Raw genomic sequence first — 13153 nt, forward strand, 5'->3', positions numbered from 1 at the left:
TGCTGAAGTGTCAGTCAAGCCCGGCAAAGCCGAGGCGGTGGAAGAGGGATTTGAATATTACCATATAAATATGGAAGCAAATCAACGTCTCCAACAAATTTCTCCTTTCATCGAACACACCTGGGATGATGAAGGAGGAGGAGACAAGATGCACCATGCGCTGGGCTGCGGCCGGGGCCAGCAGAAGCCTCTCTGCTGGCCTTGCCACCAGCTAGCCATGCGAGTATCCGCTCCCTGGAAGGGGATTCATGTCTTTTATGGCTGCAATGCTTCGTCTGCTGTTGGATTGTTTTGTCCAATCGGATTTCAGCTTGTGTGTGTGTTGCCACGTCGGTTGAAGCTGCCCAGGGCCTTGAGATTCAGTAGTCAGTGGAAGCAACCATCTGCTACTAATATGACTTTATTTCATCCTCATATTATTCACACCAAGTTTTCTCTGAATATTTTCACTTGATTCTGTCCTTCCATACTTGATAGTTTTCAACCATTCAAGCTTTCTTCTTTGAAATGTTCTTCTTGTAATGTTGTGACTTTATTCTCATGTGTGGTGTGGATATGAGACACACAAGCACCAGTCTTAATCACAACGAGAGATGTGTGCCATGATAAAACGCTAGTTTTATGCAGCACAGCCCAATGATACGGTGCTGTAGCCCTGAAGCGTCATGGCGGAAATCACGGTGCCTGGAATTTGCCTAAAAGTCCAAATCCGTCAAACCCTGCGGATTCTTGAGCGGCTCAGGGTTATGCACCTTTGACCCGTCGGGTGAGATTGTTGCGAGCGAACGCTGTGTTTCCTCAGGAGATGATTATCTGTCCAACAGCGCACTCTCAGCCAATGACAGATGGCCGCCTTATTGACTTCAGCTTCACTCCAAACCGCACGGCTGACTGACATGAACGGCGTTGATAAGAGCTGTGTTCATGCTCACCTCGTACGCCAACACCGCCCTCTGCTCTTCCAACGTGTTCATATCTTGACCTCAGCCTGGCGCTGTTATTTAGCTCTTGCCATGGCTCGTGAATGCGACGCCACGCAGTAGACGAGGAAGGCGGCAGACGAGGAAGGCGTCGACTGCGGCGTGTTGGACGGGATTGAACAGCCCAACCTTTCAGATCAATCTTATTATTTTGCTGCACACATCATTACACAGGATGCGTTCATCAGTCATTGCGGACGTGCTTTTTCAATAACATCAAATGAAGAAAATCCCCCAAATCAATGATAAAGTGATCCAATCCATTAAAATGAGGAGACGCAGAAGGAGACAATAGATCAAAAAGGAAGACTCTTTTGGATTGATTTTCTAAGGAGTGGGGGTTGGGGGGGCATCAAATCAGAATTTCTACCTATTTTGCCGTTTATCTCTGCTATAGATTGGGTTCCTGCCTCCTGCCTCCAGCATGCTGGGTTCTCTCCCCCTTCCCAGTACGTACCTGCATCACAAACGTAAAAAGGGAAAATGGATTCAGTGTCTTTCCGAGAGAGAGAGAGAGTGAGAGAGAGCGAGGCTAGCTTGTTTTGCTGCAGGACGCAGTAGGATGCATTTCTCTTGGAGCGGGGGGGCACCCATACTAAAACACAACCTGCCGCCAAGCAAACATTCCAAGTGAGATGATGACGTTCATGCATCCTTGCTGTTAGGCCACGTGACCACACAAGGAGGCAAGGAGATGAGCGCTGAACTACCCTGCATAATGTCCTATCTCTTCACCGGGGATTGAACCAGCACCCACCAAGTCGGGAGTAGAGGTGTGCAATACCACTGATATCGCTGGTCAGGCTGGTATCGGCGGTACCGATCCAATACCGATGCTTGAGTACCGATTCCATGAAAGTGTCTGGTAAATTAGAAAACATCACAGCATCAAGAATACAAGATATTTCATTCTTTTTTTATTATTATGATTATTATTATTTGTTCATTATTTTAAATCAATGACTATTTATTTTTTATAAGTAGTGTAATATCATTATTTATTTTAAATAGTGAATAATTAGAAGTGGCGGGGTGATTTTGAATATAGTCGAGCTAATTACAACAACAGAAAAAATCCTAAATAATAGAATATGAATAAATAATAAAATATGCCAAATAATAAACTTATGAAAGAAAGTGATGGACCATTAAGAAGTAAATGACGAAGTTGGTTTGAGCAAGGTGGGAATTGAATGTGGTGAATGAAGTTGTGTGATGCCGGGATGGATTGGAATGGCACCATCATGGATGCTAGTGATGTATCTGTCCTGTACTGGAATGGCACCGTCATGGATGCTAATGATGTATCTGCTGACACAGAGGAGTAGAAATTGCGTGATGCTGCAAGTGAAGTCAAAGGTAGAATGGATGTAGAAATATACATACAACACAATATCTGTCCACTGATCCACTGGACTGGATGGGAGCAGCACCCATCATGTTGGAAGAGTACAAATGCCCCCCCGAATAGTGAAAAGTCTAAATAGGTGGAGCGACGACATTCATCCACATGCATTCACACTGCATGAGAGCATGCAGCTTTAGGACCCTGAGGAAAAGTGGAGCCGGGTTGCTGCAGAGGTAGCTGTGCAATTTGTATTCACCCCATCTGATAAGGTCTGTGGGATCTCAGATGGATTAAGGGTTTTCTTCAGCATGGACACCTCCTTTTGATTTGCTTTCCTCCTCTTTCTGCAGGGCCGCCTTGCACCTCCTTTCTCCCTTCTCTCCTTTGAAAGCCTGACAGGAGCACACGGAACAATTTGGTGATAGCAAAGAGACACAGGAGGAACAACCTGCAACGGTAAGTTGAGAAGTTGTACCATCCACTACCTGCTGTACTTTGTCTGGCTTGGTAGGTGAGCTCATGTCGTTATAAACCTACGTTCCTCCATCCCAACGCCGCCTGTGGTTGAGATGATTTCCACTGGTGTGCCGCAGGAAGCCAATTTGTGTGAATGTAGAGCCAAGGCTGTATTTGTATTGTTATAGTCACTTCATTCACTGCTCTACTCCTGACTTCCTGGACACAGTATATGCCTTTGAATATCCTTCAGTGGTCGGAAAAAGCCAAAAGGGAAGAGGCTTTAGATGCATTCCACTTTACCCAGACTCATCACCTCACAGCCGAGAGCAGCCACTCACATATTCACATATTCATCACATATTCACCCATTCATATATATCACTCACCATCCTTGACTCTTCAGTATTCACCCATGGCAACGTGCACGCCACCACGGGGGCCACGTGCTGGAATGTGAAAGGATGCAACACGTTCATATTTTCGAAAGCAACACGTGGAAATATGCTAACAAGTTACATAGCTGCACTGTATATAGTATAGATATACTCTATACTAGTATAGCATCTACTGTACATATACTCGATACGAGTATATTATCGACTGTATATCATATACTATATCATGTACTGTAGATATGATCATCAACTTTTTTTCGAGGGCTGTCAAAGTTTAGGCGTTAATGACGCGTTAATGGAAGTTTCTTTTAAAAGCTGTCATTAATTTTTTAATGTGCGCTCCTCCTGTTTGACCATCGGTCCCCATCGTAGTTTGGTTGAAGCACAGTAACTCTGTAGCCCCAAGCTGGAACAAATATTGATGGGAAATGGAGAAAGAAAAGAGTATTTAGATTGGTAAAGTTAGCTTCAAAGCCCTGGCAGATGGCTCTTGTAGCAAGACCAAAGTTATTTGGATCTAGTGTCGCTGTGTTTGACTTATCACGGATTCCATGGCCTGCCAGAGACTGGTGTAGTACAGCTATTGTTTTTATTGTCATATATAGTGCTACCTTGGCATAAGAGTGGCCCAACTAACCAGTGCTTTTCACATTTTGGCATTGAACTGCCAGCTAAATAGGACTTCCGGCTGCTATTGACGGGCTGTCAATGTGATGATCGTGGCTGAAGTCCAGTGTTTTGCTAGCGTTAGCCATTTAGCATGGAACTACCACAATGATGTACATTAGCACTCAAAGTCATCAAATCTTACCTTTGAACCTATGGGTTCCCACATAATATCAGCATTGGGTAGCAAGTATGAGGTGAAAGAAGAAGGAGGAAAATACATCCAAATACATCCATACAGCCCTCTGGGCATCGGAGAACGGTGGATGCTGCGTTCAATGACCGTCAACAAAGTAGGACAAAGCGCAGTTCTCATTAAACATTCAAAAACTCTGGGATTTCTAATGAATAGTTACAGCATTGTAATACAAAAATATTTACTTTCTATGTATTTTAATGTGTTTTAAAAGATAAATAAAATGACTTTGAGTTTGCAATTTGGATGAAATGATGAAATTATGACCATTGCCCTGTGTTTTAGGTATTTTCATTTGTACATTTCTTGAAGGAAAGGTGCATTGAGGCAAATCCTTAATAATATTTTTTTTAATATCTATCGGCTTATTTACTCACAAACATTTAGAATTTAAAACCAGTATCATAAATAAACTAATCTTATTTGGAGCAGACACAAATAAACAAAAACATGTTAGTGTGAGAGGTCTCACTCGCTCACATTTTGTATATGCTGACCATTTGTGGTCGAGTTTAAGAGCCAATATGTTAATAATAACTATGGTTAAAATGCGATTAATTGTGATCAAATATTTTAATTGATTGACAGCCCAATTTTTTTACAACCTATTAAAAAATACAACTTTATTTGTTGTTTTTGTCATAGTATTAATACTTTTAAAAAAGAATATTTATTTATTTAATATTTCAACTCGATGCTAATGAGGTGAATCTTATCCCTGAATTTCATCTTAAAAAAGTATTTTTCTTGAATGTTTCACCTCTATGCTACTAAAATGATATTATATTTATATTCAGATATTATTTATACAGTATATATTTCCTCATAATATTATGAGCTCATTCTGGTAAAAACATGACTTTATTCCTGTAACATTAGTGCTGATTTGTTGGTTTTTGTGGTTGTTGTTTTTCTTGGGAAGTGATATTTTTAGAATGTGCCGTGGGCCGTCAATGGCCCCTGTGCTGCACTTTGGTCACCCCTGTTCCCCACCAAGGTGGCAGTGCATGGAACAACGTGTTTCCATCCAGTATGGGGACCAGAGGTCAACCCCCCTTCGTGGCAGGTTCACGGGATCATCGGTTCCCCCCCAGGCTAGATTCTCCAGGGTGCCGACTTAGCTGACTCGGACTCTCCATGAGCAGCTTTGTCATACTTTGTCTTGTTGTGACAATACGTGCAGTGACAGTGATGAAAACGGCATCCTCCACCCCCACAGCGTAAAAGGACAAGTGTGGCGGGGGCCTTGTCCTGCCAGTTGTTTCATGTTTGGGACTGACAGCAGACCCGACGCGTGCAGGTGCGTTGTACACATCTCTCCCGCTCGTTCTTCAATCAAGCATACTTCCTGGTTACGCCCCCTGCTGCCATCCAAGACGCCAGTGGCAGACTGACACCACAGGCGGAAAATGTGATGACCGCCATAGAAACGTACAGTAAATGCAACTTATCACCATGTAGGAAAGTCTTAATAATATAGTCATCATTTGTAAATATGCGTACATACACACGCCGTACCGGGCAAGCTGTGTATTGCTATGACAACAGTAGCTTCTCCAGTCAACTTTCTGAAAAGTCTGCAGCGAGGTGAAGACAGGATTATGGCCGTTTTTCCAGCAGCTAGCTTTAGCAGTCGTAGCGTTAGCTTGAGTAGAAAGCTAAAGGCGCCAACAGTGGAATAGTTGGAGTAGTATCTCGCTTCTAACACGGTAGTTATGTTTGCTGTCTGCTAATAATAGCCATGTGGCTACGTTTAGCGGCTAACGTTAGCTGCGTATCAGTCAGTGATTTCATTTACAGCAAATTTTATTAAGTTAAGGTTAAGTTTGTCATTGTGAAGAATATGCACATGTGTTATCTGTACAATGTTTACCTGGTATGCTAGCCCCTGGTCCTGGCCCCTGGTATGCTGGCCCCTGGTATGCTGGCACCTGGTATGCTGGCCCCTGGTCCTGGCCCCTGGTATGCTGGCACCTGGTATGCTGGCCCCTGGTCCTGGCCCCTGGTATGCTGGCACATGGTATGCTGGCCCCTGGTATGCTGGCACCTGGTATGCTGGCCCCTGGTCCTGGCCCCTGGTATGCTGGCACCTGGTATGCTGGCCCCTGGTCCTGGCCCCTGGTATGCTGGCCCCTGGTATGCTGGCACCTGGTATGCTGGCCCCTGGTCCTGGCCCCTGGTATGCTGGCCCCTGGTATGCTGGCCCCTGGTCCTGGCCCCTGGTATGCTGGCCCCTGGTATCCTGGTACCTGTTATGCTGGCCCCTGTCCCTGCCCCTGGTATACTGGCCCCTGGTTCTGGCCCTTGGTATGCTGGCCCCTGTCCCTGCCCCTGGTATGCTGGCCCCTGGTTCTGGCCCCTGGTATGCTGGCCTCTGGTCATGGCCCCTGATCCTGGCCCCTGGTATGCTGGCCCCTGGTCCTGGCTCCTGATCCTGGCCCCTGGTCCTGGCCCCTGATAAGCTGGCCCCTGGTCCTGGCCCCTGGTATGCTGGCCCCTGGTATGCTGGCCCCTGGTATGCTGGCCCCTGGTCCTGGCCCCTGGTATGCTGGCCCCTGGTATGCTGGTACCTGTTATGCTGGTACCTGTTATGCTGGCCCCTGTCCCTGCCCCTGGTATACTGGCCCCTGGTTCTGGCCCTTGGTATGCTGGCCCCTGTCCCCGCCCCTGGTATGCTGGCCCCTGGTTCTGGCCCCCTGATCCTGGCCCCTGGTATGCTGGCCCCTGGTCCTGGCTCCTGATCCTGGCCCCTGATAAGCTGGCCCCTGGTTGTGTTTCATGCGGCTTGTGTTTGTGACCCTGCTGTTCACTGATTCAATGAGCGCCGTACAGCAATAAAACGAGGGTGAGTGTTGCCGGCCTTTGCATATCCTGCATAGAGGTCGGCCTTAGCCAAGGTGTGTCCGTATTGTTAACGGTGCTACGGCGTGCTGCCACGGCGTTCACGTACACAAGGAGGCGAGAAAAGATGTTGCACAGGTCGTAGAGGGGGCGGGGGCGCTCCGGAAAGCCGATTCCGGTCACGCTCTACGTCCTGCTGGAATATTATGGTGTGGGGGGGCACCCTGCTCTTTCTTATTGACAATGTCTTAGATGGGGGGGCGGGAAGGAAATCAGCGCTCCCGTCTCCTTTGATCTGAAGACTGCCCTGGGTTCAGCGTAGCAGAAGATCATTCTGACAGACATTTCCTTAGATCTTTCGGGGGGGGGGGGGGTTTCTTGGTATGCTTCACCTGCATGGTCAGCTGTGGCCAAGATAATACCTCTCATCCTGCTAAGCTACTGAAAGGCAAAAACATTCCCAAATAAATGAAGGAATGATGCTGCCCTCTGGTTGGGTTCTAATAATGTTAGAAAGTGTATTTAGAAAGTCATAAACAGGTTTTCTATGTCTTATATGCCTTATTTGTTACTATGTCTACTTGTGTAAGGTGACCATAGGGGTGTTATTTCAGGTCTGGAGGGCTCTAATGATGTTACAATACATATATAGAACGTGGTAAAGATGTTTTATTTGTCTTATTTGTTCATACTATGTCTAATATATTGGGTAATATGACTGTAAAGGTGACCATAGGGGTGTTATTTCAGGTCTGGAGGGCTCTAATGATGTTAGAATGCATATTTAGAACGTGGTAAAGAAGTTTTGTATGTCTTACTTGTTCATACTATGTCTAATATATTGGGTAATAGGGCTGTAAATGTGACCATAGGGGTGTTATTTCAGGTCTGGAGGGCTCCAATAATGTTAAAAAGTATATTTAGAAAGTCATAAACAGGTTTTCTATGTCTTATATGTCTTATTTGTTCTTACTATATCTACTATATTTGGGTAATGGGGGTATAAAGGTGACCATAGAGGTGTTATTTCAGGTCTGGAGGGCTCTAATGATGTTAGAATGGATATTTAGAAGGTGGTTTTCCATGCTCTAACTAAGGAAATGTTCCATTCCTAAATAAGGAGGCATGTAGGCTCCTCCTTGATGAGGAGGATTTGTCTCCCGTGTGTCTTCATGTAGGATGCTGATGCTGATGTTGCGCTGTGTGTATTTCCCCAAAGACACCGTGTGTTTGATTTAGCGCAATGATGCAACGTCGCTCCTATCAGACGCATTTCATTGGCTCCAAGATTTGCTCCTGACCTTTTATCCACTTGGAGAATTGGGAAGCAGTTGCAGGGAATATGAGTAGGATTCCTACATGGTATGCTGTAGAGATGATTGCCACTGGAGCGTCTTGATGAGCTGTGACGATGTCATGCATGAACCAGACATATGTGCAGCGTGTAGATACGTGTAGATACTTCGTGTCACTAAGTGGAGCCTTTTTGGCTGCAGTATTTGGCACCGCTTTTGTCCATCAGACATCCAGGATGCTTCTTGCGGTACAGACGGCCCATCGTTTGCCCCCGCATGCCTCCCACGCCTGTGCGTGTTGGAAGGGAACGTGACTTCATCTGGCCTTACACACAAAGACCTTCGCACACTGTTTTAACCTTTGCCCTCCAGCGGGGGTGATGATGATGATGATGATGACATTTTGTGGATAAGTTTAATCTCAACTGAATAATTATATCTACTTCCCTCCTTTCTTCTGAAACACACCTCTGGTTTTCCTGTGTTATCTTCAGGATGTGCCGCAGGCCAATAAAGGAAGAGCCGGGCTGCAAACGGCCCGGGGCCTCAACTTGGACACCCTGTTTAACTTGTTTAACTGCAGTGGAGTCATGTCAACGTCAAACATGTTTTTACAGTTGACATGCAGGCAATAATCGTAATTGTCCAAGCAGACAAACGACAGGGACAAACTTTTACGTGATTGTTGACAAAGATGCTGATGTGGCAGCGAAATCAACCTCCCTTGTTTTGCCTTAACTTTGTCTAAAGGCCGCCATCTCTGCCGCCATCTCGGCCTCCATCTCGGCTTGTTTTGCAGCCATGATGACCTGAGGTAGGGATGCTATTATTGAATAGAATGCCTCACTGCCATCGTGTCCTGGCCAACCATCACAAAAGATGTGTGTGTGTGTGTGTGTGTGTGTGTAGTGTAAATGCATGGCTGGTGAGCACATGTTTAAAAAGACGTGCAGTGGCGGCACGTGGAGGGATAAGTAAGAGTGTCTTCACTTTGTGAGAACGTGATGAGCGTGTAAGAGAAGGAATGACAGTTGGACGGCATGCTGGGCAGGATTTGGAAGGAAGTCCATCCGTCTGTCTGCGGGACGTGCCAGCAAAGCAAACGCTGGCCGGGAGGGGGGCGTGGGAGAAATGCTGTCAAACGTGAACGCTGGCCAGGGTGATGTCGTCCGGTGGTCACATGACGCCCTCATCGTCCACATCTAACGTGTTGTGCCTCCAGGTCTGCCGGGAGACGTTTGGACGGAAGCCATGCCGGCTCTTCCCGCCACCCTGCTCCTCGTCGGCCTTCTTGGTGTCCAACGGGCGGAGTGCGGCGTCGCCGTGGACGCTTCGGCAGGTGACAAACCCTCAGCGCTGCGTCACGCATCATCCAACACTTTTTCACAACGAAGGAGCATCGTTACAGTCATAGAGAAAAGAGGAAAGCTGGCCTTCATTTGACTTGACAAGAAGAAAGACAACAGCTTCATATGATGACAATAAAGTCATCAATCATATCAATAATATCAATATCAATATCCAGAGAACAAAAACTCAGTTGAGAAGAAATAGCTGACATTTGACTTTATTTTGGTATAATTACTTCTTTTTATGACATTTTCTTTTGACCAACATTTCTTTTTCTTGGTGTTTTTGTTTATAATTATGATTTTAGTCTCCCAGTCCAGGGTGTACCCCACCCCTCACCCAAAGACAGCTGGGATAGGCTCCAGCACGCCCCCTCCACAGAAGATGGATGTATGGATTTAGTCTCATTGGGACTTTCCCCCAAACTAATTTTCCTTTTTCAACGTTCTTCTCAAAATGCCGACTTTATTCCCACAATATTTTGACTTTATTCCTGTGGCCTTTAAACGTTGGTTCTTTCCTTTGTGTCTCTTAGTATTATGGCTCTAAAAACATGATTTCTTCTTCAGAAGGTTCAACTTTAGATGACGTTGTTTTCCTCTGTAGTATTGTCATGTTATTCCTGCAAAATGACGACTTTTTCTCCTTCCATTTTTTTTTTTAATATTTGGACTTTATTCTCTATATGTGCCCTGTGATTGGCTGGCGACCAGTCCAGGGTGTACCCCGCCTCCCGCCCGAAGACAGCTGGGATAGGCTCCAGCACCCCCGCGACCCTCGTGAGGAAAAGCGGTAGAAAATGAATGAATGAATGAATGAATGGACTTTATTCTTGTAAAAGTACTCTTTGTTGTTTCGATTTCCTTTTCTTCTTTTTTTAAGTTTTCTTCTCATAACGACGACTTTGTTGAGTGGAACTTTTTCCCCAACCTAATTTTCTAGAAGTGATGGCTTTATTCATTGTTTTGTTTGTTTCTTGTAATATTTCATCCTAAAATAATGTTATTTTTCTATGATAACAGCAACTGCAGTTAGCCAAAGGCCTGCGGGCCACACTTTGGCGACCCCTGCTGTGTAATGCCAATGTGAAGATGGGAAGGTTGGTAATGTTTGAATGTAAAAGCAGCATTTGTAGCAGGCGAGGGGGTCTGCTTGCAGATGCAACTCTACTGCCCTCTTGTGGTTGGACAGGTAAAGACACCTAAAGGATCAGCTGGTCTGCTTGGTAAAACATCCTGATCAACGCAGACTTGGTCATGCAGCTCTTAGGTTGGACCAGAAGATACTTTCACTTACTTAGACTTTACAAGTAGTTTGAAAATGAGGAAATTACGACGTAGACAAGGAAAATACAGCTTATAGTTTCAGTCGCCACAATGAAAGTTGTCATTTTATTTTACACCAATAAACTTATAGTATTTTGTTAAAGTTTAAATCTTCTTCTTTCTCTTTGGGCTTTTCCCTTCAGGGGTTGCCACAGCAAATCAATCGATTCCATCCAACCCCGTCTTGTTGAAGTTGAAATATGACATAAAAATTAAAAATACATTGTTTCAAAGTTGTAATATTATGAGAAGTAAACAACAAAATAAGGTCAGAAAATTTCGAGAAGAAATGTTTCCAAATAAAAGGTTCTAATAGCAAAATTAGAACAAAAGAGCAGAAATGGGAAGTTGTCATTTTACAAGAATAAGTATAGAATATTATAGAATAGTATAGAATATTTTAAAAAGTCATTATTGTATGTAAATACATTTGTAATAATACATTTTAATAGCGATGAGTAGGAACATTGAAGAAAAAGTTTGTTTTTGGAATCACTGCTTCTTTGACTGACGGGCGGGGGCGCCCTCGAGCGGCAAACCCTGTGACTGCACGAGGAAGTCAAAACCACGTGCGGGCGTCCCTTCACTTTTCAATGGATTCTATGTTCCATCCAATCTCTTCTAGTCTTGGTCCTGCTGCTAAAATGGATGTCTCATTCCACTGTGTGTGCTTCCAAACAGGCAAACACAGAGGAAGCCCTGCGGGAGGCACCCAAGCACCTGAATCGCAGCCTGGAGATCACCATGACAACAGCTTTGGATACAAAGGTGGAGTACTCTCCTTTATGGTGCTTCCGTACCCGAGCGTGACAAGGGAATATTCCCTCCTCAGAAATTGAATATTTTTCTATTTAGAGCCCTTCCCAAGTTTATTTTGAAACATTACGACATAGAGCCCTCGACATAGAACCCCAAGTAGCACCCCTATAGTCACAGCAATACTATACAATACTACATTCACATGGCAATGCATCTTCCCAAAACAACCCCCTTTTGTCTGTGAAGCCCTAAACAAAACAATATTTCTTGAAATATTTTGACTTTATGCCACTTAAATGATGTTATTAGTTCGGTGTTCCGACACAAGCATTTCCATTAGAGTACCTGAAAATGTTCCAAATACTGCAAAGAAGTGTATTTCCCTACACTGCTATACACTGCTTGTCCTCCCTGAGTGGGGGCTGAGCCCACGTGGCCTGCATGGAAGTCCAGCAGGCCCCCCCTCCAGCATCAGTCAGCATGTTTGAACATCGTCTGGGAACCGAAGGGTAACTTGGATTATGTGGTGATCTTGAGGATCCTCCACCATGGATACACAGGATGCACATTGCCTGAGGGTGGGGCCATACCGGCCATTGTGCTATGGGTGGGGCCTGGATATGGATACCAAGTATCAATATGCAAAATACAATACAACAAGGGTGGTATTACACCATAGTTAACCCACGCCATGCTACACCATGCTACGCCATGCCATGCCGGGCCACACCAGGTCAAGCCATGCCACGCCATGCCATGCCACGCAACACCATGCCACGCCACACCATGCCACACCAGGCCACGCCATGGCACACCAGGCCACGCCACGCCATGCCATGCCATGCCACGCCAGGCCACACCACACCATTCCATGCCATGCCATGCCATGCCACGCAACACCATGCCACGCTAAGCCATGCCAGGCCACGCCAGGCCATATCATACGCAGCATCCACTAACCTCTTGTCTACATATTGACTGTATTAATCCATGTATGTTTTCCTCTATTGCTATACCAGGACTTATTGGGTTACCTTTTCCTGGTGAAATGTTTTGATCCCATTCTTTTCTCCTGTGCAGAAACCTAAAAAAATAAAAATCAGTGCTCTTTCATGCCGAGCCAGAAAAAAGCAGGCAGCAAGACTGAGAAGTTGAAAGGCTTTTCATTCTTGAAAGACTGCGAGGAGACGGCCGACCGTCTGCTCATTTGGAGAAGGATGAGGAAGAGACGAGAGCGCTTGCATCAGGTCCTCCTGCTGGGATTGGCTGAGGCTGTGTGGCCCCCAGGCAGGGTGGGGGGTGCGGTGACAAACATGGGTATCGGCTGGGGGGGATCCAATCGGAATGGTGAGAGGAACAAGAGGGGCATATGAAAAGGGGCGTGGCTGTCGCTGCTTGGGAAGTGTTGCTGTCGTCTGATGAACCAACACTTCTGCTATACATTCCACGGTGAAGTGGAACCATCATTGATACTAAATGGTTTCAGCACTAAGATGGCCGCCATTCCTTGTGTTTTGTTGCCATGAAGACAGACGCGTC

General features: G+C 45.5%; 1 protein-coding gene and 1 long non-coding RNA gene across 4 annotated transcripts in view; one reads left to right on the forward strand and one right to left on the reverse strand.

Moving 5' to 3' along the window:
• Nucleotides 1–13153, forward strand: part of LOC131132694 (roundabout homolog 1-like) — a 111784-nt gene that overhangs the window by 15526 nt on the left and 83105 nt on the right. Inside the window, exons 1-4 of one of the 2 annotated variants that reach the window (XM_058078554.1) lie at nucleotides 2559–2597; nucleotides 2679–2784; nucleotides 9403–9519; nucleotides 11537–11623. In XM_058078554.1, the coding sequence (XP_057934537.1) occupies nucleotides 9432–9519; nucleotides 11537–11623 (175 nt within the window). In that variant the 5' untranslated portion in view covers nucleotides 2559–2597; nucleotides 2679–2784; nucleotides 9403–9431. Of the gene's footprint in view, nucleotides 1–2558; nucleotides 2598–2678; nucleotides 2785–9402; nucleotides 9520–11536; nucleotides 11624–13153 lie in introns of those variants that run through there. The other variant, XM_058078553.1, reaches the window with a different exon arrangement.
• Nucleotides 1063–4096, reverse strand: LOC131132697 (uncharacterized). 2 transcript variants are annotated; one of them, XR_009130413.1, is made up of 5 exons: nucleotides 3994–4096; nucleotides 3174–3233; nucleotides 2814–3031; nucleotides 2585–2720; nucleotides 1063–1437 (listed from the first exon to the last, which is right to left on the reverse strand). It is a non-coding gene; the product is annotated as an uncharacterized LOC131132697 (long non-coding RNA). The 2 variants fall into 2 exon arrangements; XR_009130412.1 differs by lacking the exon at nucleotides 1063–1437 and adding an exon at nucleotides 1823–2288 and having other exon boundaries at nucleotides 2367–2720.

This window comes from Doryrhamphus excisus, chromosome 7 (assembly GCF_030265055.1).
Source record: "Doryrhamphus excisus isolate RoL2022-K1 chromosome 7, RoL_Dexc_1.0, whole genome shotgun sequence".
Classification (NCBI taxonomy): domain Eukaryota; kingdom Metazoa; phylum Chordata; class Actinopteri; order Syngnathiformes; family Syngnathidae; genus Doryrhamphus; species Doryrhamphus excisus.